The 21,065-nt window shown below is 34.2% G+C and overlaps 1 protein-coding gene across 2 annotated transcripts in view; it reads right to left on the reverse strand.

Annotated features, from left to right (window-relative positions):
- LOC132787593 (protein doublesex) overlaps positions 1 to 21,065 on the reverse strand; it is a 52,842-nt gene that overhangs the window by 6,783 nt on the left and 24,994 nt on the right. Inside the window, exons 3-4 of one of the 2 annotated variants that reach the window (XM_060794741.1) lie at positions 5,591 to 5,728; positions 1,512 to 5,480 (exon numbers count right to left, since the gene is read on the reverse strand). In XM_060794741.1, the coding sequence (XP_060650724.1) occupies positions 5,389 to 5,480; positions 5,591 to 5,728 (230 nt within the window). In that variant the 3' untranslated portion in view covers positions 1,512 to 5,388. Of the gene's footprint in view, positions 1 to 1,511; positions 5,481 to 5,590; positions 5,729 to 21,065 lie in introns of those variants that run through there. The other variant, XM_060794740.1, reaches the window with a different exon arrangement.

Here is a 21,065-nt window from a genome sequence, read left to right on the forward strand (position 1 = left end):
CCCGGCACTAAAAAGTCTATGTCCCCGGCCCAGGACATGCGCCATTTTGAAATCCACACACACACACAAATACACACACGCACACAGATACACAGACGTAGTCTCATGTGGGCGCCTTGGCATGCACTTTATGTGCAACCTTCGCCTGAACCTCATGCCAGAGTTTTGAAGCCCAACCTTACTCCCATATCCCATCTGCCTCCCAGGCAGAACCTTTGTCTACTGCTGCTCCTGACTCCCGACTCCACCTTACAAAACTCTTTCACTTTGCTGCTCCGCCTTTCGTCTTATCTGCGTGGCAAAAACTTTTCAAAATTTTACTGCTTGGTGCAACATCAAAATGCCAAGTTTTTTACGATTACGTTGCCGCTGCTTCTGCTGCTGCTTCTGCTGTTGCTGCTGCTGTTGCCGCTGCTGCTGCTGCTTGTGCAATTTTACTTAATTTTAATGGGATTTTTTTCTTCCGCCAACTGCAGAATGCATTAAACAGAGCCAAGCACACCGGAGAATTACGCATGAGTGTGCCAATGGCATACGAGAACCTCTTTCTTTAGTATAGTATATATCCATGTGTGTGCCTAACTAACAACGAAACGAGTCGAGTCCATTGCTATAGTATTTGGTTAAGGCAAACTTAATGCCAGCCAAACGTGGTCGCAACTAATACTAACGCAAGTCCCCACAAGTCGTAAAGTTTTTGGTCAAACCCAGCATTAATTTCGGGTTCGGGTTCGGGTTCGGCTAGGGATGGGGATGGGATCAATTAACTGAGTGCATCTATAAAAAGCAGGTCAAAGTTTATGTGCTCCAACTGAGAGCTGCCTAATTGCACGGCAAAAACTTTTGCCTGATCTCAACGCATTAACATTTGCAGTATTATAATAACATTCAATATCCGCTAGCCAAATGTAATGGTTAGAAAGAGAGCTGCGGAAAAGTTCAACAATCATTTTCATTAGGAACATTACAAATTATGTTTAAATAAACTAAAGGTCTTTTTAATTTTATGAGATTGGTATCTTTCTATACAATCTTTTTTAGTTTTATAAGACATTCAGACGGTGTTAAAAAATACAATATTAGTTTTATAGAAGAGACTTAAAAATTTGGGATATACCAAATATGAATTGGTAAATTATGTTTTCGTACAATGGATATCTTATTTTTAAAATGAAAAAATTTGGCAAGCTACATAGGAATCAAAATAAAAATTACATTTTGTGTTATAGTTGGCAATAGAAAATATTAAAAAAGTGATTGCTGAATTTATAGAATATTAATCATCAAATGTATTTCATACTGTTCATCTTTTTGATAAGTATTTTTATAGTATTCATCGTTTTGTTAATCACATTTTGTTAAATAAAAATGAACAATGTTATTTCAATAAAAATTTTAAATATTATTTTTATCACGCTCTTTTTGAGAATTGTACAATTTTGCCAGACAATTGCAAAATAATATTTTATTCAAGACGCAATTAATTATTTAAATTAAGAGAACTATATAAAATTTAGAAAAGTGTAGTGAAATTATATTAAAATTAAATTATTAATTGTATAAGCATTTAGAATAATAAATGTATACATTTTAAATGTCGACTACAAATTAGTCTTAGGAAATTAAACAATAATTGTTAATCAAATACTGTTCAATAGATTAATGTTAAATTTTATTAAATGCCGGCATTAAATTGAGCTGCTTTTTCCTTCCACTCAGACTTGAAATGCTTTTTAATCTGCCCGTTTGCAGGCCACAAAACCTTGGACAATAACTTTACACTTGACTGGGTTAGCAGACGACGACAGCAGCAGATGACAGCGACAATCAGCTCGAAAGCTCGCTCAATTTAATGGCAACATCGCCATGACCAGGCCACATTTTGGCCATTTATGACAAACTAGGGCCAACAGGAGTTGGGAAACAGCTCTAATACATCATATTCTGTCTCCTCTATATAGTCAATATATATTGGCAGTAAGTATATATTTGTATATCTGATGTCTGGCAGAAGTGGCAGCTAGTTCCGGCATGTATGTTACTTCTAGAGCAGTAAAATGTCAGTAGTATTTGTCGTCGCAGTTGACGCTGCACATTTTTTTACGACCCGCCCACAATATGAAGTCGTAAAGTTGCAATTTTTTGCTTCCTGCTGTTGTTGCATTTACTTCTGCTTCTGCTTCAGCTTCTTCTTTGGTAACGTTTTTCTATAGCATTTAATAAGCATTGGCAAAATGTTGAGCTACAGGAATTTCTAGTTAGGGTTAAAAGACATTCACATCCTGATGAGCTGTGAGCTCGAAGACTATTTATGTATTTGCCGACTAGAAATTACTATGACTCAAATAACCCTCATGGAATGTGCAATAAAAGTTGTTGTAAGTTGACTCATTTGCCTAAATGGGCGTAGAAGCTCATAAAGTGTGATAGCCAGACCATAAACAATAATCAATAGGCTGCTTATTCGATAACATTGACTGACCGCTGATCTGTACAAGCTTTCAATTATTTGACGAGCTTTTCCATGTATAAATTTTTTACAGCGATGCGTAAGTTAATTAGCAGCATATAATATTCCCAAGCACGTAGAATCGGACAGCTTTCAATGTGAGAGGATTATTATAAACAGCACTTTTTATTTACGTTCATTAAAAACAACGAATTTCAGAAGCTTTAACATGCTCAGATATGAAGCTTTTCACTGGAAATGTGCTTTTGGTCTTTGTCAACGACCTTTAAGTTTTTGCTTTAACAGCCTTGATGATAGGAGTTTGCACCTTATGAAAATTACAATAAAAGTGAAACTAAAAAAAATCAAATTTTTGTGTAATCTAGTTTAGATACATGGCAGTTTCATGAACATTCTAAAAATGTACTTATTATAATTTGTTCTGAAAACTGCTTTCCTAAAATTTTATTTTTAATCTGTTTTAGTAAAAATTTAAATTTTTGAAGTAAATAAGTACTCTATTAATTAACAAATAAATTTAAAAATATTTTTGATTTATTTTTATACTTAAATTATTCCTTACAAATATCAAATTATATTGCATTGAGCTTATCGGGATATGTGAATTGCGAGTGCGCTTTTTATCTGAACTACTTTATAGGCTTCGAATGCACTTGAGTATTCTACAACTTATAGCTTTTAAATCGCTTCGCGCAGTTTCCAATCATGTCACCACTCTTTTCCCTCTCACTTATTGTAATGCCTTCCCTCAGTCTCTCTCGGTGCCCTTCGTCTATCGCCTTGAACAATTGATGCATAAACACTTTTAAGCTTTATAGCGCACACATTCACACGTCGCATTGCCTAGGTAAGTATAACCAGGTTTCACACCCACCAAGTATATTCATAGCCCTTGCTGCAGTTCCTCCCCCAATCCCCCTGCATCGCTTGGTTCCTGGACGTGTTTAATGCCGGCGAACGATGCTGGATATTATTGTAGCTACTACCTGGCAGCCTTTCCCTTGGATGAGCTGAAGTCGCAGTCGAAGATAGGTTGAGGAGAAGAGGAGCTGAAGCTCGCAGCAAACAGTTGACGGTGTACGGTGTTGGCAATGTCGTAAATTTTTCGCATGCATTTTTCGGTTTAATGATGCATTTACGATGCCAGCACCGGCGACAACAACACAACTCCAACTCCAACTCCATCTCCAACTCAACCCTAGCTCCTTCTCGAACTCCAGCTTCAGCTTCGATGCTGGGAAGTGAAATACTGGGACGTGTAACGGTTCCAGCGAAATGGCAACAACTTGAGAAAGCAATCGTTACAGTTTTTAATGTCATCTACGAAAACAAACAGCAGCTGATGCCTGGTGTTGAATGCAACTCAGTGAGGCAATTTCCCGTTTCCCCGTTTTTTCGTTTTTCGGTTTTTCGTTTTTATGGACCACCCAGAATTATATGTGATTTGTGCTTCCAGCTTTAAGTAAACCCACAAATCAAGCCAGTAGTGCCTGCGGATCGATTGTCAACCGAACCAATTTGTTTTGAGGAAAATATTTTATTTTTTTACACTTAATTCGTTTTGTTGTTTTTTTTATAGTATTTTCGTGTTTGTTGTAACTTGGCATATGAATTATGAACTTCTTAAATCGATAACAATATTTATACATTCTCGTTCTTAAGTAATTTAATATGATGTTATATTTATGTTAAATTTCGCGAGACTGAATAATCTTAAGTATTATAGGTATTCTGCATTTTTACACAGTACACAAATTATCATAGATTGATACAGTTTATATTTAATTTCAGACCTGCTTAATGGTTGCAGCTATTCACAACAAGAACCTGACTAAAAAACATTTTTGAGAACAACTAGAAAGTGGAAGAGTTTTATTCTTTGTCTAATTTCGATACAGTTTTTTTTATCTTATCTGAAAAGGTTGAGAGTTAGGGCTTAAGAAACGAATGTTTCGCAACAGTGTGAGATTAACTTGTGATTTTGTTTCATTCCTAGTTAAATATGCGATCTGACCAACTTCATAATTCTCGAAATCACGCTACGATACCTAAATTAAAAAGTATGAACCATGAATCTGTCATTGTGACCTATATATAAATAAAACTAAGATGCTATCGAATTAAATAAATTATACGTATTGTATTTATAACTATCCTCTTCAAAGTTCAGCTGCAGTTTTGGATATAAGAAGGAGTAGGTTTCCCAACCTCAGTAAATTGTTAATGTATCATCTTAAAACAAAGTTTGCTTAGTCAATGATAAGATTAAGATGTAACTAAAGCTAAACAACCGATTGGTAGTCTTCTAGCACGTGAGAGTTGATTGATGATACTCGTAAGGATTCAATAACCGATAGTTTAGATAAGGATTTTGTAGTAAAGTGTGTTGATTGATGAGTAGAAATCATTGAAAGCAGGACATCGTGTTGATTGTTGATTGAAGATAGTCGAGATTGAATTGTCGTCTGGGAGTGTTGATTGAAGATAGTCGAGATTGAATTGTCGTCTGGGAGTGTTGATTGAAGAAGTGTGTTTAATACCGGCCGTCATCTTTAGGGTGTGTTGATTGAAGAAATAAAGGACATCCACATAGATATTTGGTTTGTTGATTGAAGATACGTGTATTTCCAAGTTTGAAGAAGAGTAAGTGTTGCGTGCTTACGATAAATTCGATATATTTACAGAGGCTTTTTTCTCTTATTAGTTTAGTTTAACTCGCGCGCGATTTCGTGAAGCTTTAAGCTAAGTATTAGGTTTTAAAGTTTAATTATTTAACTGTATTTTGTAGATCGTAGACGTAAAACAATAAATATATAACCAATCAAAATTTGTTTCAAATTCTTTTCGGTCATTTTTTTTTGTGTGCTTTTGTTTTATCTTTTTTAGCGATTCTCTCAATGCGATTAATAGAAAAATTATCATCCACATTGCCGCGTTGTGTTGCGCAGTTCACCCCCGTCATAGATGTTCAAATTGTTTTGACGGGAGTATTCATTCACAACATATTGGCCTGGTGTGATCAGATCGAAAGATTTGTAGTATATATAGAGTATAGATATATAGAGTGCACAAAGTGATCGATTGATTGCTTAAGACTATTAATCTGATTATTTTGCTTACCCTCTTCAATGCGACGCGAAGCCTCATCAATGTCAGTGCCAGCATCTTTTAATATCACATACATAAGCGGCATCAGCTCCCATGGATAACGAAATTTTTCTAACAGCTTTTGACAATAGTCTAGGAAAACATCTTGGCCTGCAAGTGAATACGAAATCAAATTCATGACATTAGACACTTGTCTACATTTGAATAAGTCTTAAAACATTAATAAGTTTTCCCTTCGTAATTGAATACAAAGTTCGTTTCATTGACGCAGCCGATCATCATAAACACTGCAGCTGACAAAATTGAAGATAAATAAATACAATTCGAATGAAACTTTAAACAATTACCGTCCATTATGTCGTATACGCAATTTCCCACTGATAATGATATTTCCCCTTTCAGCAGCGTACGCGATTTTTACGCTTCGTCAACAGCAGCCATTGAAGAAAAAACAAACGCACGCCAAACAATGAGGGGAATGTACAAAGAGAAACCACCAATTAAAATGCAATGGATACGCAGCTCGGAGTGATCTAAGTGTAAACATGACGGTAAAAACGTCGACAGAATTTGTAATACAATACGACGAAAAAAAAATGTCTGGAGCCAAACAAATGGCAGATACAGTTGAGATCAGCAAAGCGGAAAAGGTTGACAGCCCGTGTGAATAATCGAATATAAATCTAACAGCAGGGATGTTGAGATATAATAGACGTTTGTTATTATTATATGATGAATTTTTAAGTTCTTGATTTGATGCTAATACCCAGTTTAATTGCAAACAACTCTATTAATATTTTTTTTTGTAGTTGCTAAAATTATATAAATACTATTGCAAAGTAAGTTGGCGCTGAAAATTATAAATCGATATGCATAAAGATAAAGTTATATACATACTTTATAGTTGGACATTTCTCGATTTTTCTTTGAAATTTTGCAATTTTAAGAAAGTATTGTAATAGAAAATGAATGACATCTACAATTAAATGCCCGTGTTATTTGTGTAACTTTAGATCTCTGCAATTGAATTTAGTGATTATCTTAGATATAAAAAAATTCTATATTCTATATGAAAACATTTCAAAGAATAAAAAAAAATATTTGTAATTTATAAAATTTATGCTATATTTATGCGATGTGTTTCCTATTTGATTATTTCTCAGTTGCTTCCTTCACCAAATACATAAAACATAAATCGGTACTTTGAAAAGAAGTAAAACTGTATCTTTAAGCATATGTATGAATGGACTGGTTATATTTTTCTATATTCTATATAAAAACATTTCAAAGTATTCAAAAATATATTTGTAATTTATAAAATTTATGCTTTGATCGGTATTCATTATTTAAGTGATGTGGTTCATATTTGAATATTTCTCAGTTGCTTCCTTCAGCAAACACATAAAACATAAATCGGTACTTTGAAAAGAATTGAAGCTATATCTTTACATGTACACTATTGCAATCCACAAATAAATGTTTTTCCTATAATTATAGTTGAAACTTTATGTATGGACTGGTTATATTTTTCTATATTTTATATAAAAAGATTTCAAAGTATTCAAAAATATATTTGTTATTTTTAAAATTCATGCTTTGATCGATATTTTTTCCTATTTAAATATTTATCAGTTGCTTCCTTCGGAAAACACATAAAACATAAATCGATACTTTAAAAAGAATTAAAGCTATATCTTTTTATGTATTTTATCACATTGTACACATATATATACTTCCTATAATTATAGTTAATACTTTATGTATGGACTGGTTATATTTTGCTTTTTTATATATAAAAACATTTCAAAGTTTTCAAAAATATATTTGTTATTTATTAAATTCATGCTTTAATCGGTATCCTATATTTGAGCGATATTTTTTCCTAGTTGAATATTTATCAGTTGCTTCCTTCGGAAAACACATAACAAAAAACATAAATAGGTACTTTAAAAAGCATAGCATAAGCTATATTAAGCATAGTATAACATATGCGGAAATGTACGTAGTTTGAATTCATCTCAAAGTATTCAGTTTAATCTTCTGGTCGATTTAGTTGTTATTGTTCCTCTGCTATGTTCGTTATGCCAATTATGCAGTGTTTGGTTCTTCTCTTCATCTGACGTTTTTTTTTTGCTCGTTTCTTTTTACCTATACAACAACAACAACAACAGCAAGAACAACAAGAGACGAGAACAAATAGCAGCAGATGCGTTGCCGTCGCGACGTCGTCATCGTCGTCATCCGTCGGTAGTTTCCGTAGTAGGCGGAGCTTCATAGTCATTGGTCGTTTTATTATGTTTCTCTCTGCTCTTCTCTTCATCTCACTTCTCCTTTTCGTGTTTGATGTTGCTCTGTTGCTGTTGCATGCAACTGTTGTGCTGTGCAGTGGTAGTGGAAGTGGTTGTAGTTGGCGCTGCGAGGCTTGTGGAGCACGTTTTGCATTGGCGAGCGCTGCGTTCGAGTCTCTCACTCACACACCCGAAACACTGTGAATATGTGTGTGTGTGCGTGTGAAACATGTTTTGTACTTTGCGTGTGTAGCTGTTATGTTTGTTGCTGTTGTTGGCGAGCTTATTGCAGTTGTTACTGTTGCTGTTGTTTAGTTTACATGATCTACGCTGTATACATGTGTGCATGCATGTATTTATGTAGTTGTATATGCTTGTATTGGTTGGCTGCATATATGTTATATTATGTCGCTGTCATCATGGCTGTTGTTGTGGTTGCTGTTGTTGCTTCTTTGCTGCTTTAATTTAGTAATTAAGCCATTTGTAAATGAGTGTGCAGTTTTATTGGCTCTGCGGTTTTTGCATTTTATGCATAAAAATTATTTTATTAACCGCATATAAATTTTATAAATTGATTTATTGTTGGCTCAACAACAACATCAGTGCAAGCCAATTAATTGGCCAATTAGAATGATCGCACGTTTATTGCCCACACAATTCGAATGTCGCATGTTCGTTGCTGGTGTTGTTTAGAGTTTATATTAGTTTTGCATTGCGGTTTATCGGACAGTTTAGTTCCCATGATTTCGCTACACATATTATACGTATTTATCGCTGGTCAATCCAATCAATTTCATTTGAAATTACTTATTAATTATTTTAATAGTTTATGCAAATGAGTTAAACTAATATTTCATGACCTAAATAACAAAAATTAAACTTCAATTATCTTGCAAAAAAACACTTTGAATACCAAATTTTAATCGTCTCTTATGGAGATTTGAATTTTAAATGCCGAGAATACTATCAATGAATTTATATTATATGCCGAGAATACTATCAATGGAGTCATATCATATGCATTTATAACTCAAAAAACAATTAAATGAAGCACCGAACTATTTAATTTAGTATTATATCAAGCCCCTATTAGTGAGAGTTTACTACCATCACATATATAGAATACACATAAATAAATTATGTTTACGACTGTACAACAATTAATATTGTATGCATCTGCAAAAGGTATTCCTTTTAGTATTTAACTTAATTAGCAAAAAAGTAAAAGAATAAAGAATTCGAAATGTATCTGTTTAAATGTTAAAACCACAATTTAATATATGTACTTTAGAAGCCTTAAGATATGAACATTTTAAGCTAAATTAAGAAAACAATTTTGAACTAAAATTGTAGGTATTTTAAATATATAGTCTAAAAACATACACAATACATCAAAATATACTGAATTCATCAGGTTATAAACATTGGTAATCGTTATTCGACAGAAAGAAATAGAGTGAGAGAATGTGTTTCAATACTTTATTAAGTCCTGGCCTCATTGAAGAACTTGTTTCTTATAAATTGAAATATTCTTTATTAATATTGTTAAAGAATAATAATATATAGATAATTTATATAAGAAAGCAATTATTTATTTTTATTTTTATTTAGTACAAGATTTCGTACTATATACAGCTTTGTTTTTTTTTTTGTTTATAATACATTATGTTGTTCTTACAATATATTCTCTTGTTAATATTTGAATTATTAGAGAAAGTGACGCTAATATTTGGCGTCATCTTGAGTTTTATGATAATTGGTAGAATGACTATTTGGCAACGCCCACCTCATTGATGGCTAGTGCATTGATGACACATCGAGTGGCAGTTGCAGTTGCAGTTGCAACAACATCGTGCAGCGAATTGCGCCACTCCCATTTAGAAGCACATTTGCAGTTAGCCAGTAAACGATGCCATTAACGCGCATAAACGGGATCCAACTGCGACTCTCTGCGCACGACAAAGACAGCTCTAGCTCTATGTACAGTAAGTTATATATGTATGTGGATAGTAAGGAATATAGCTATGTATCGGTGTATACATGGTATACTTGTATGTGGTTATATAGTTGGATTGGTGTTGGTATTATTACTTTTATTACTGTGCAAAGTGCAGCTAGCGCCCATTCGAAGCTCTCTCTCTCTCTCGCACTCTTTCTGTTCGTTCTCACTGCAGCATCCGAAGTCTTTATATATACATATATATTTTTTCGTAGGTTTTGTGCTCACAGGACTTCGTCCTCGTTTTACGTCCTCGCTTAAGTCGTTAGCAAAGTTTTCCATCGTCGTTTTTTGCGCCTTTTTACGAGTTTGCATGCAACACGAAGTGCCTCGTGTTGTTGTTGCCTCAACTGGGGCGGTTGTGGCTGCTGCAACTCATTCTCAAGCGCATCACTGGAGAAGCCTTTATATGTATATATGTATATATACTTGTTGGTAAATGCATGAAGAGCATGTATATGCATACAACCTTGTACCAATTGCAGCCTTTGCTCGGCCTTTATTTAGAGAGCCGCCTTGCTTCTAACTTTAACAGATGCGATTGCTTCAAGCTTATCTAACATATATGTACTACATAAGCACTTTTACTTCGTTTCTATTATTCATATTTTGATTATAGATTCACTCAAATTATTTGCTTGAATTAAATAAAACCAAACATACATTGAAGCGAAGCTAATCATATTTTTTGTTTAGCTTGTAAATAAAACTAAATAAAATATGAATAAAAACCTTAAATTTGCAAGCTTTTCGATCTTAAAACAAAATGTTTTTATCTCAAAAAAATGATTATAGATCGAAATGTTGTCTTATGTTAATATTTTTTAATATCGAAAAGTTGTTAAACACAATTTAATTTTTGTTTTCCTCATCGTTTTTCTATTCTGTATCTCGTTAAAAAAATTATAAATATTTCAAAAATATTTATGAGTTTTTATACCCGCTACCCATAGGGTAGAAGGGTATTATAACTTTGTGCCGACAGGAAATGTATGTAACAGGTAGAAGGAGGCATCTCCGACCCTATAAAGTATATATATTCTTGATCAGCGTCAACAGCCGAGACGATCTAGCCATGTCCGTCTGTCCGTCTGTGTGTCTGTGTGTCTGTCCGTCTGTCCGTATGAACACCTAGATCTCAGAGACTATAAGAGATAGAGCTATAATTTTTTTTCGACAGCATTTTTTATATTTGCACGCAGATCGAGCTTATTTCAAATTTTTGCCACGCCCACCTCCGCCCCCGCAAATCAAAAAAATCGAATAACAAGCGTAATTTTAAAGCTAGAGTTGCGAATTTTGGTATATATAATAATAACTATAGTAGTTATGATTCCTAAAAATTTGGTTGCGATCAGATAAAAATTGTCGAAGTTATTAAAGAAATACTTTTGTATGGGCAAAAACGCCTACTTACTAGAGGTCTTAGTTGCTTTGGCTGACAATCTGGTATATTGTGCCGTCTATGGTATATTTTGAATGCGGTACTATGTCGATATACCAAATATACCATTTGGTATATTTTTAGTATTTTTGGTATATTTTGAGAAATATACCGCAAAATATATTGCTTTTATTCAAAATGGGTAGCGGGTATCTCACAGTCGAGTACACTCGACTGTAGCTTTCTTACTTGTTTCAATTAACCTTGAGCATGAAAAAATCTAAATTCAACATTTGACCTATTGTATTCTTAGAGTTTACATAATTTTTTCTAAATGATGGAATACAGCACATTACATAAAATTTTAAAAATAATAAATGTATTACATGAATATTATTTAATTTTTTAAACACAGTAGTTCTAAGTTAATTATGCATACATTTTTAATTATTTTGAATTTAACATGATTGCAAAGCATATATTTGAATCTTCAACAATTATTCAGAAATTCTGGATTGACGCCGACTAAAACTTGTAAAATTAATTTAAGCAAAAAAAAAAACACTGTCTAGTAATTTGTGTGATGACTGAAAGACTAGACTACAGTCAGTCATGAGATTGTAGAACAGTTGTGAGCACGAGTTTGAGAATGAGAACGAACAAAAAGGGCCGTAAAACAACGGAGTGGCAATATCTTTAGAATATCTGTTGGATTGATGCAGCATCCGGTGGAGAGAATGAGAATTCTGGCAGCCGGAAAAGTCGTAAAACGTAACAACAATAAAAAATAATAAATCGAAATATCCACAAAATGGCTGTTGAAAATGTGCAGCATGCAAAAACGAAGCTCTGACGAACTCGACGACGAAGACGAAGACGATTGTGTGGAACTATTAGGAAGGAGTTTTCAGGAGCAAAGTGGCATATGAGGCAAACAGCAGCAAAATGTCTAACGTATTGTGAAACGTTGAAAACAAGACAAATAGAAGATGCAAGCAAATTGTCCAAAATTTGTTAGTAAGAGGGAGAGAACAGAACAATCATTCAAATGAGGCAAGACACAGGCGGCATGCAGCAGACTGCAAAGGATTAGAACGGTAAATTTGCTGAGAATCTGGGAAATCTTCTTTGATCTTGAATGCCACGAGTCTTAAATCGGTAAATATGGAGTATCACGATACTAAAATCAATTATTCAGTTGTCGTCGTGGCCCTTTCCCGTTTCCAATTCCAAGCCACATTCGTATTCGCATTCGCATTCACATTCACATTCACATTTGGTATTCATTGGCTTGCACTAAATCTTGCAGCCCACTAACGCTTAGCTTAGCTTAGTTTACCTTTACGTTTATGCCACCTTCTTTATTTTACTCCAGCTTTGTTTTCTTTTAGCTTTAGCTCATTTACAGAAAAGCACTGACTGGATACTCTATCCAGGGAACATTCGTCAAGAAATGCAGTAAACGCTAATAAAAGTGCATGTCGCATGGCAAAAGTTTTACGAGGGAACCTTGGCATGGGAATCGTGATGAAGATGATGGGATGGGAATGAGGATGGGAATGCATCCTTGACACAGCCGCGGAAGGCGGAAGTTAGCTGCGCTTATCCCTTAGCTGCTTTTAGCCAAGTTAAGCTTGTTAAGCTTGGCACGAAAGCAGTTTTAATCTCAAAATTAAAACGTTTGTCATTTACCAGCAACTTTACGACTTATATACTCTTATACATGAAGAACAAGTCTCGCTTTTGTTGTTCTCTTCGTCTTCGTCATTGTTAACATCTCAACCCCGCTGCTGGCCTTCATCATCGTCATTTTCGTAATCGTCGTCGTTGTCGTTCTCAGTCTCGTTCTTACCGTCGTCGTCATCTCCTTGTAGTCGTAATTCACTTGAACTTGTGTAATACTTTTGGGTTAAACTCGTGCCACACTCGAACATATCCACATAGCACTTGCACAATTTATCCAGCCCCCAATCCCCAACCCCCAACCCAAGCCAACCCCCTTTAAGCGTAATTTTTGCATGCATTTATACAGTTTTTTATTTTTATTATGGAAAATAACAAGCTTGCGCTGTCGATTTGTTTTTACGATCGCAAATATACATATACTTCTCTCTCTATATATATTATTTAGCTGTACAACTAACATTTCGACTGGAAGTCATTCTTCAAAACTTTATGGTGGGATACAAATGAGCTAAGATTAGATACGGCTTTGTTCATGGAGACCAGTTGTAAGCTCCAGCTGATTAACTCTTGTTAGGGTAGCAAATTTTTCATTTATTTAGTTTTTGTTCATTTCTCTGGCCTGGCTCATTGTTCTCTTATCAATTTGTTCCCTTGGCTTTGGGCTTATCATCACAGCACTGTTACGAGTCTGTCTCCCGATGTGTCGGGTGTCGAGTGTCGGGTCTCGGGTGTCGGGTTACAGCAAACAAGTGTAATTATTTGCCGACACTCTACGTAAGTACAATTTAGAACAACTTTTCAAACACACACAATTTTCTACATTGTACGTCGAACTTGATGCTTATGTAAATGGCAATCAACATGGAATTTGCTCAGATAGTAATCACAATAATAATAAATTTAAATTTATGAAAAAATATGGGAAAGAACCAATTATTCTGAATACATATTTTATTTGATTTCTTAACTTCCAGAATTTCAATGCCATATATCTACGAAGCATATATTTTGTTTACAACTAAAAGCTGGTCTCTGCAAATTATTTTAGTTATTCGTTAAATTCTTTTAAAATTCTATTGTTTTTGGCGTGTCTTGTCGTCTGTTTGCCTATAAACGTCATTTTAATATCCCCATATATTCATAGAATTTTTTCTTTAATAGTTTTGCATTCCTTGTGATTATTTAGCTGGCATTTTCTCAATTGATTGTGGCTGCCATATGCAAAGAATTTAAGCAAAAATAATATACTGCAAGTATAAGTAAATGTTTCTCTAACGTTTGTCAAATTATGGCAACATTGTCTGCTGATTTTTAGTGTTATTTGAAATTTTATTAGTTGCTGGTTCTAATAATATATGAATCATTAAAGTTGTTTTTAAAAATAGTTGAAATTGTCTGAAGCTTACTTTATTACTTTGACATTTTTTATCAGAGTCAAAAATGCTTCTATATAAAATTAAATCGTTTATGTGTAATTGAATATCAAGGTCGACCCATCGTTGCAATCGAAACTGAACAAACAAAACTCACACGCCCAACTTGCTGGCAGGGAAAAGAGGAAGGCAAAACTAAAATAGCTATTATCATCTCATACCGCTTTCCATATTATTTTTATCGAGAGTACACTTAAAAAATAAGTAGTGGAAAAAATGTTAAAACTGAGAAAACAAATGGAATATTTAAACGCGAAAATACTTAGGGCACAAGAATATTACAATTTCCACATGCAGGAGAATTACAATATTTATGATTTCTGAAAATTTAGAAATTTTTTTGTATGACAAAAAACGCTTACTGCAATCGGGGGTGAGGTTGATAATTTGGTATATTTCGTATTCTATGGTATATTTGTAATGTAGAATGTATCGATATTTCAATTTTCGAGAAATTTAAACATAAGCTTTTCAGTGTAGAATAATAATAGACTCCACAGTTCACTATTTTCAACTCTTGAAAAATGCAAATCGCTTTTGTCAGTGTAATCAACTGGAAAAGGGGGCGTCACTTTCCATCCAATCCAGCCCAATTCTGATTCTCATTCCCCTCTCCAGCCCCAGCTCATGCACTGCTGGTGTTACTTTATATTTTTTTTAGCACGCGTGGATACTAAGTATGTAAACTGTTTATGGATTACACGTGCCAAGCATACCAACTGCTTAAGTATCAGGTTTTCATTGAAAACGTTTCATGCATTCACACGTCGCTATGTTGATGTCGCTTGTCGGCGCCTTGTGAAAATTTCAAAGGCTTCCTGTGACTGTCCAATTACTTAATAACAATTAGCCAAATTCCATAGTGTGACAGTAATTCATAGAAAATACGTTTACCAATATTTGTATAAATATATACAATATATATATATATATATTATATTATGGTCGCTTGGCCATAAACCTTTGTTTCTAATTTGTTTTGATGTCAACTACGTCAAGTGCTCACTTATTATATATCATTTTACTTTTGCAAATTCGATGTATTGTGTATAAATTGTGAACAATTTGTAATCCCATATTAGGTAATTGGCACTGGATCAAAAGTGCAATGTTTTAAAACAGTTCAGCTTCAATTCAAGTACAGAATTTATTTCATCTTTAAATAATCTCTTGACGCCTTTGCAGTGTTGGGACTAAATGAAGTGTTATTTTTTCTGAAATCTCCCGCCTAAAATTCGCCATAAATAACACCGCAAATTGAAGGGAAACTTTCCCGATGACTATCAGGCCCAGTCGCAATTTTATTTTTAGACGCGTGTGCGTAGTTCTCTCCTGGTCTTGCTCTATATTTTCTTTTACAATTTTAGAAAATGTAATTTAACTTCTAGACACCTCCACTGCCAAGTTGATAATATCAGTGTAATTTTAAAGGCGAGCGCAAATGACTTGTCATTAATAATAAGCTACGATAAAAACATTAACAAAATGCAAGAAATTCTATCAACAATTTTGCATCTTACATAGTAATTGAAATCATCCCACCCATTTTTAATTTGCCACTAAAATCATTTTGATTATTTCTAGATGTATATAATCTTCATTATATGTTTGTATCTATATGATTGAAAATTCAATTGTGGTAAATTAAACACATTTCAAAAAAGTTGTTCATATTAAAATTGATCAAAATTTGGTATATTTTGCCCCGTATGGTTCATCACTATAGAAAATATACCTTTATGTATATTTGTTGTATTTCCCGGCATAATTTGGCCCTTTTTTGCTAAGGGGTTAAAATCTTTCTTCCATGTTTTAAATATAAGAATACAATGCATGCGATTAACAAAATATCGACCAAAATAAAAAAAAAGTTTTGAAAAAAAAGGTTTTTTTCTTATCAAAAAATTCTAGCAATTCTCTAACATTTCAAAAGATGAATTATTCAATTAATTCGTTTGCCCCATAAAATAGTTTTATTTTCAGTTAAAAGTTTTTGAATTTGATGCCTTGAAGCATTATTTTTAAGACTGTTAACTGGTTATAGTCACAGCAAAACAAATTTAGTATGGTGTGTGGATTTGAATGCAAGTGTTTGTTTCATTTTATTTTTATTTTATCGTTTTTAACGTTTATTAAATCACATTTATAAACATATTTTCAGATTCTTTTTTAAATTTCTTTGAGCTTAAAATATATGTAGTAATAAAAATTCTATTTTGATCATTTTTTTAAGCTGAGCCGAAGTAGAAGTTATAGAAATCCATGTAATTTGAAAACCAAAGAACGGATTATTTTGAAATTTTGTTCAACAAACACTAATAAAAATATAGCAGATTTAGGAATATAACGAAAGTGTGTCATACTAAAAACTCAGGCGATGTGTTAGAGCTTAAAAAAAAGAGAAAATATTGCGGTATTCATTTTAAAATATACCAAAATAGAATACCACAAAAAAAGTAAAAATTTGCAAAATGGTATATGATATTTGGTATGTTAATATGGGCCTACATTCAATATATACTATAAAGTGCAAAATATTCCAGATTGTCACCCAAAGCAACGAAGACTCCTAATAAGTAAGCGTTTTTACCATACAAAAGTATTTCTTTAATAACTTCAGTGTTCAGGAATCACAAAGAATATAGTTATTATTGTATATACCAAAACTCGAGACTCTAGCTCTAAAATTACGCTAGTTATTCGAGTTTTGTCAGTTTGTGCGGAAGTGGGTGTGGCAAAAATTTGAAACAAACTTGATCTGCGTGCAAACATAACAAATTCGGTCAAAAACAAGTAAGAAAGCTACAGTCGAGTGTGCTCGACTTTGAGATACCCGCTACCAATTTTGAATAAACGCAAAATATTGCGATATTATTTTTAAAATATACCGAAAATAATACAAAAATACTGAAAATTGCAATTGATTTGCGGGGGCGGAAGTGGGCGTGGAAAATATTTGAAACAAACTTTATCTGCGTGTAAACATAACAAATGCTGTCGAAAAAAAATATAGCTCTATTTTTTTACAGTCTCTGAGATCTAGGTGTTCATACGGACAGACGGACAGACGGACAGACACACAGACGGACAGACGGACATGGCTAGATCGTCTCGGCTGTTGACTGATCAAGAATATATATATATTTTATAGGGTCGGAGATGCCTCCTTCTACCTGTTACATACATTTCCTGCCGGCACAAAGTTATAATACCCTTCTACCCTAGCGAGTATAAAAAGAAAATTTTGTGACATTGTCAGTGGCCCTAGTCGAGTATCTAGTACATATACTTTGAAGTCTCGTCCCAACTGTGTCGCTATGTTTGTAATACAACGTCGATGACAAGGGCAGCTCACGTTGCTTGGTAAATTTCACTTTCAAATGCACATGTGCGCTTATCACTTATCGGCGACATTGATAATCAGCTCTGTGACTGCATTGCACAAGCTGGCAAACAGAATGCCCTTCTCTACTTTGATAAGCCTTCGGTGCTTAGTGGTGGTTGGCTTATCAGTTAAGCGGACCGTTTGTCAGTATTGCAAACGTGACGTGTCGTCGTAAGTGCAACTTGCGAATGAGTCGAACCTGTGACACATGCTTCTCTTCCATGTTAGTTCTTTGCCACTGACACTGCCTGCCATTAACGTCAATTGGCAATTGGCTTCGGCATTACCTTTAGCTTCACCTTCAGCTTCAGCTTCAGCTTTGGTGTTGGCTTCAGTTTCGGCTTAAGTAGCCAGCAGGCCATTTGAAAATCTGGCTACTGTTCACTCACTAATTTCATACCCGATTCCGATAGTCGCCTGATGGAGTTGAAGTTGCCAGCTGCTCTTCCTCACTCTATCTCTACCTTTCTCCCCCTCTCTGTCTCTCTCCATCTCTCTCACTCTGTTTTAGCGGTAATTCGTCTTATAGACAGACGCCAAATGCTTGCTAGACTGTGGCATCGTAAAATGTTCCTTTGCGCTTTTTTACGAGCGCCCCAAAACGTTGACGTTGATGACGACGTTCAACTTGTGCAGCAACAGCAACAGCAACAACAACAACAATAACAACAAGAAATAGCAACTAGACAACTGCAAGTACAACTCGAACTCCAACAAACATATTTATTTGGCAGAAAGGTTTTCTTTTCTACATTTTGGCATCGCATGAGTTTGACGCTCGTAAAATTAGGAATGAAAAGCACCAAAAATATCGCAGCTAGCGTTGATTTTTTGTCTTTCATTTCATTGCTTTTGGCTTGGCTTCGTTTTGTCTTTGCTTTGTTGTTGTTTGGTTCCGTTTCCCGGTTTTTATTGCCGCCCTTTACATTCGCGTTAATTGCTGTGACTCTGATATAAATCAGTTGATATGACGCCCGTGTCCTTTAAACAACACTCTGCCAATTGATTTCCTTTTTTTCGGATTTGCTGGTGACCAACCCTTGGCATATGCATCAATTTCTGATTCAATTTTAAATATCATTACCGCAACACTTTGATCTGCTCCGAACATGCATATTTATGCCACATCACACCACATTTTATCACCGTGGTTAATGTGTTAAGTGTCCAAAACACGGGGAAGTTTCATGGCAAAAGAATATATATGATTTAAGCAAAGTGCTATGGGATTTACCTATACGAATATACGCAAATAAATACCAAGTTAACAAAGTATTCCTTTTATATTTATTTGTTTAATTATTCATTTAAAGAATGGCCCCAGACAGCTCTACTAACTGAGCTATCAACGAAAACATTGAAATCTAGATGAAAGCTTAATAAGAATTTCGATGGATTTGATAAATATAGAATTTTTGGTAGTTTTAACAAGTTGTGCTGGTTTTATTTTAAGAATAGAATTCTTAAGGAGAATGTTCTTGATTTTAGAAATGAATTTCTTTTTCTGTATGTATTTTAAAATATCTTGGTATTAAGTTAACTATAGCAACAAGTTTTCGAAATATAAGTATTTGGTTTTGACAATTTTTTTTTTGTAAATTACAAGTTTACCTTGCAGGACGGTATCATGGATCAACTTATGAGATACATAAAATATATCTTTATTTGACATTTAAATTGCATTTGAGCACATTTAGCCAAAAACTGGTAAATCCTGAACAACGCGTCAATGAATCAATTAAGCGGAACACACATAAAAAATTAGTAAAAACTTTACTTTACCGCATATTAAATACTCTTACGATATTTCTATTTATAGCAAATGTTTGAGACTCTGAGTTATTCAACTAGCAGACTAAATCAAATAAACAAAGGGCCAGACAAGTGGGCAGACTTTGACTTTGAAATCAAGTGGCACCCTTTCGAAACGTGAAAAGTCACGTTTTACTCAATGCGTTACACTTGCTGTGACCGAGTTTCAATACCCTGAAATGCATATATTTGTAGTAGTAATAGAAAAACCAGATCTGCTTAGATAACTGTGGGCTATAAAGATATAATTTATGATAGGCGACATGTTATGTGAATTAAAATGTGTGTCTAATTGGAGTGAGCTTCAAGAGCTGAAACTTGATTACAAAGTTGCTAAACGATTGTTATTGAGGAGTATTTAAGCAATGATTGAATTATAGAATTATATAAAAGAATTAAAGTATCAGTTCAGCATACTTAAATCACAATTGCAAGTGGAGGCTGATACAGCCGCAGGTGCCACATAAATATTAGCCAAAATGAAGGCAATTAACTCAGAAATTATCTGCATAATGTGCGTTTCCCCGAAATAGGCCCAAGGCTTATCAACGGCTGGCTACTGCTAATAAATTATTCAATGTGCCTTGGAGACACCTCACACTATTGGTTAAGGTTCTTTGCGGAAACATGCTTGCACACGCTGCGTATGCGTAATATGAAAATCATTGCCCCTTTCTTTGGCCGAAGCGAGCATAAATTAAATTACGACCAAAGAGCATTTTGTGCGCAGTATTGTTTAGTTTTTTTTTTTTTCTATTTTTCTGCTGCGTTACACTTGTTGCCAAGGCAGCACAGCAATAGCGAAAAATCTTAATTGACAGAGAGCATTCAAATGCCTCAGTACATTAGTCAACTGAGAGCGGCAGATACCAAGAGAGAATGAGAGCGAATAGAGCCAACGCCGCAAGAGAGCGAACTGCAAATATTGCATTTGTTGTCGAGTATAGCAGAAAATTGCTTACACGTGCCATTGCTTGTGGATAAAGCGCGGGCGGGGGAATAATAGAGGGAGGCGATGCATCGCCCATGCCAAGAAGAGAGCGGGAGAGTAAGGGGACTAAGCACACCCCAGACAGCTGTTGTTTGTTGTCAGTATGAGCGTGAGTGTGATTGTGAGTGACTGATAGGGTGTGAGTTTGTGCTATAAACAAATGCCAGCCAACTTTTGTACCCGACTTTAGTATTTGGTTTAAACACCCTTTTTTTATCAAGGGCTTCTGTGCAAACATTTATTTATCCAATTAAATTGTTGATTTTCAATTTGAATACAAAATGCACTCTAATTTACAAACATTTATTAAATTGACCGAAAGTTTCCACGAAATATTCCAGCTTAAATTATTGTGGGTAAAATATAATGTTTGAAATAATTCTGAAGAACTATTTTTGTTATAAAAAAAAAAGAAAGTGTGATTGAATCAATTAAACTAGAGGTACAATACATAAAATGAATGCTTTAACTTAATTTTATTTCACATTCTGTAGCTTAAGTTGTTAGTG

Source organism: Drosophila nasuta, chromosome 2R (assembly GCF_023558535.2).
Source record: "Drosophila nasuta strain 15112-1781.00 chromosome 2R, ASM2355853v1, whole genome shotgun sequence".
NCBI lineage: Eukaryota > Metazoa > Arthropoda > Insecta > Diptera > Drosophilidae > Drosophila > Drosophila nasuta.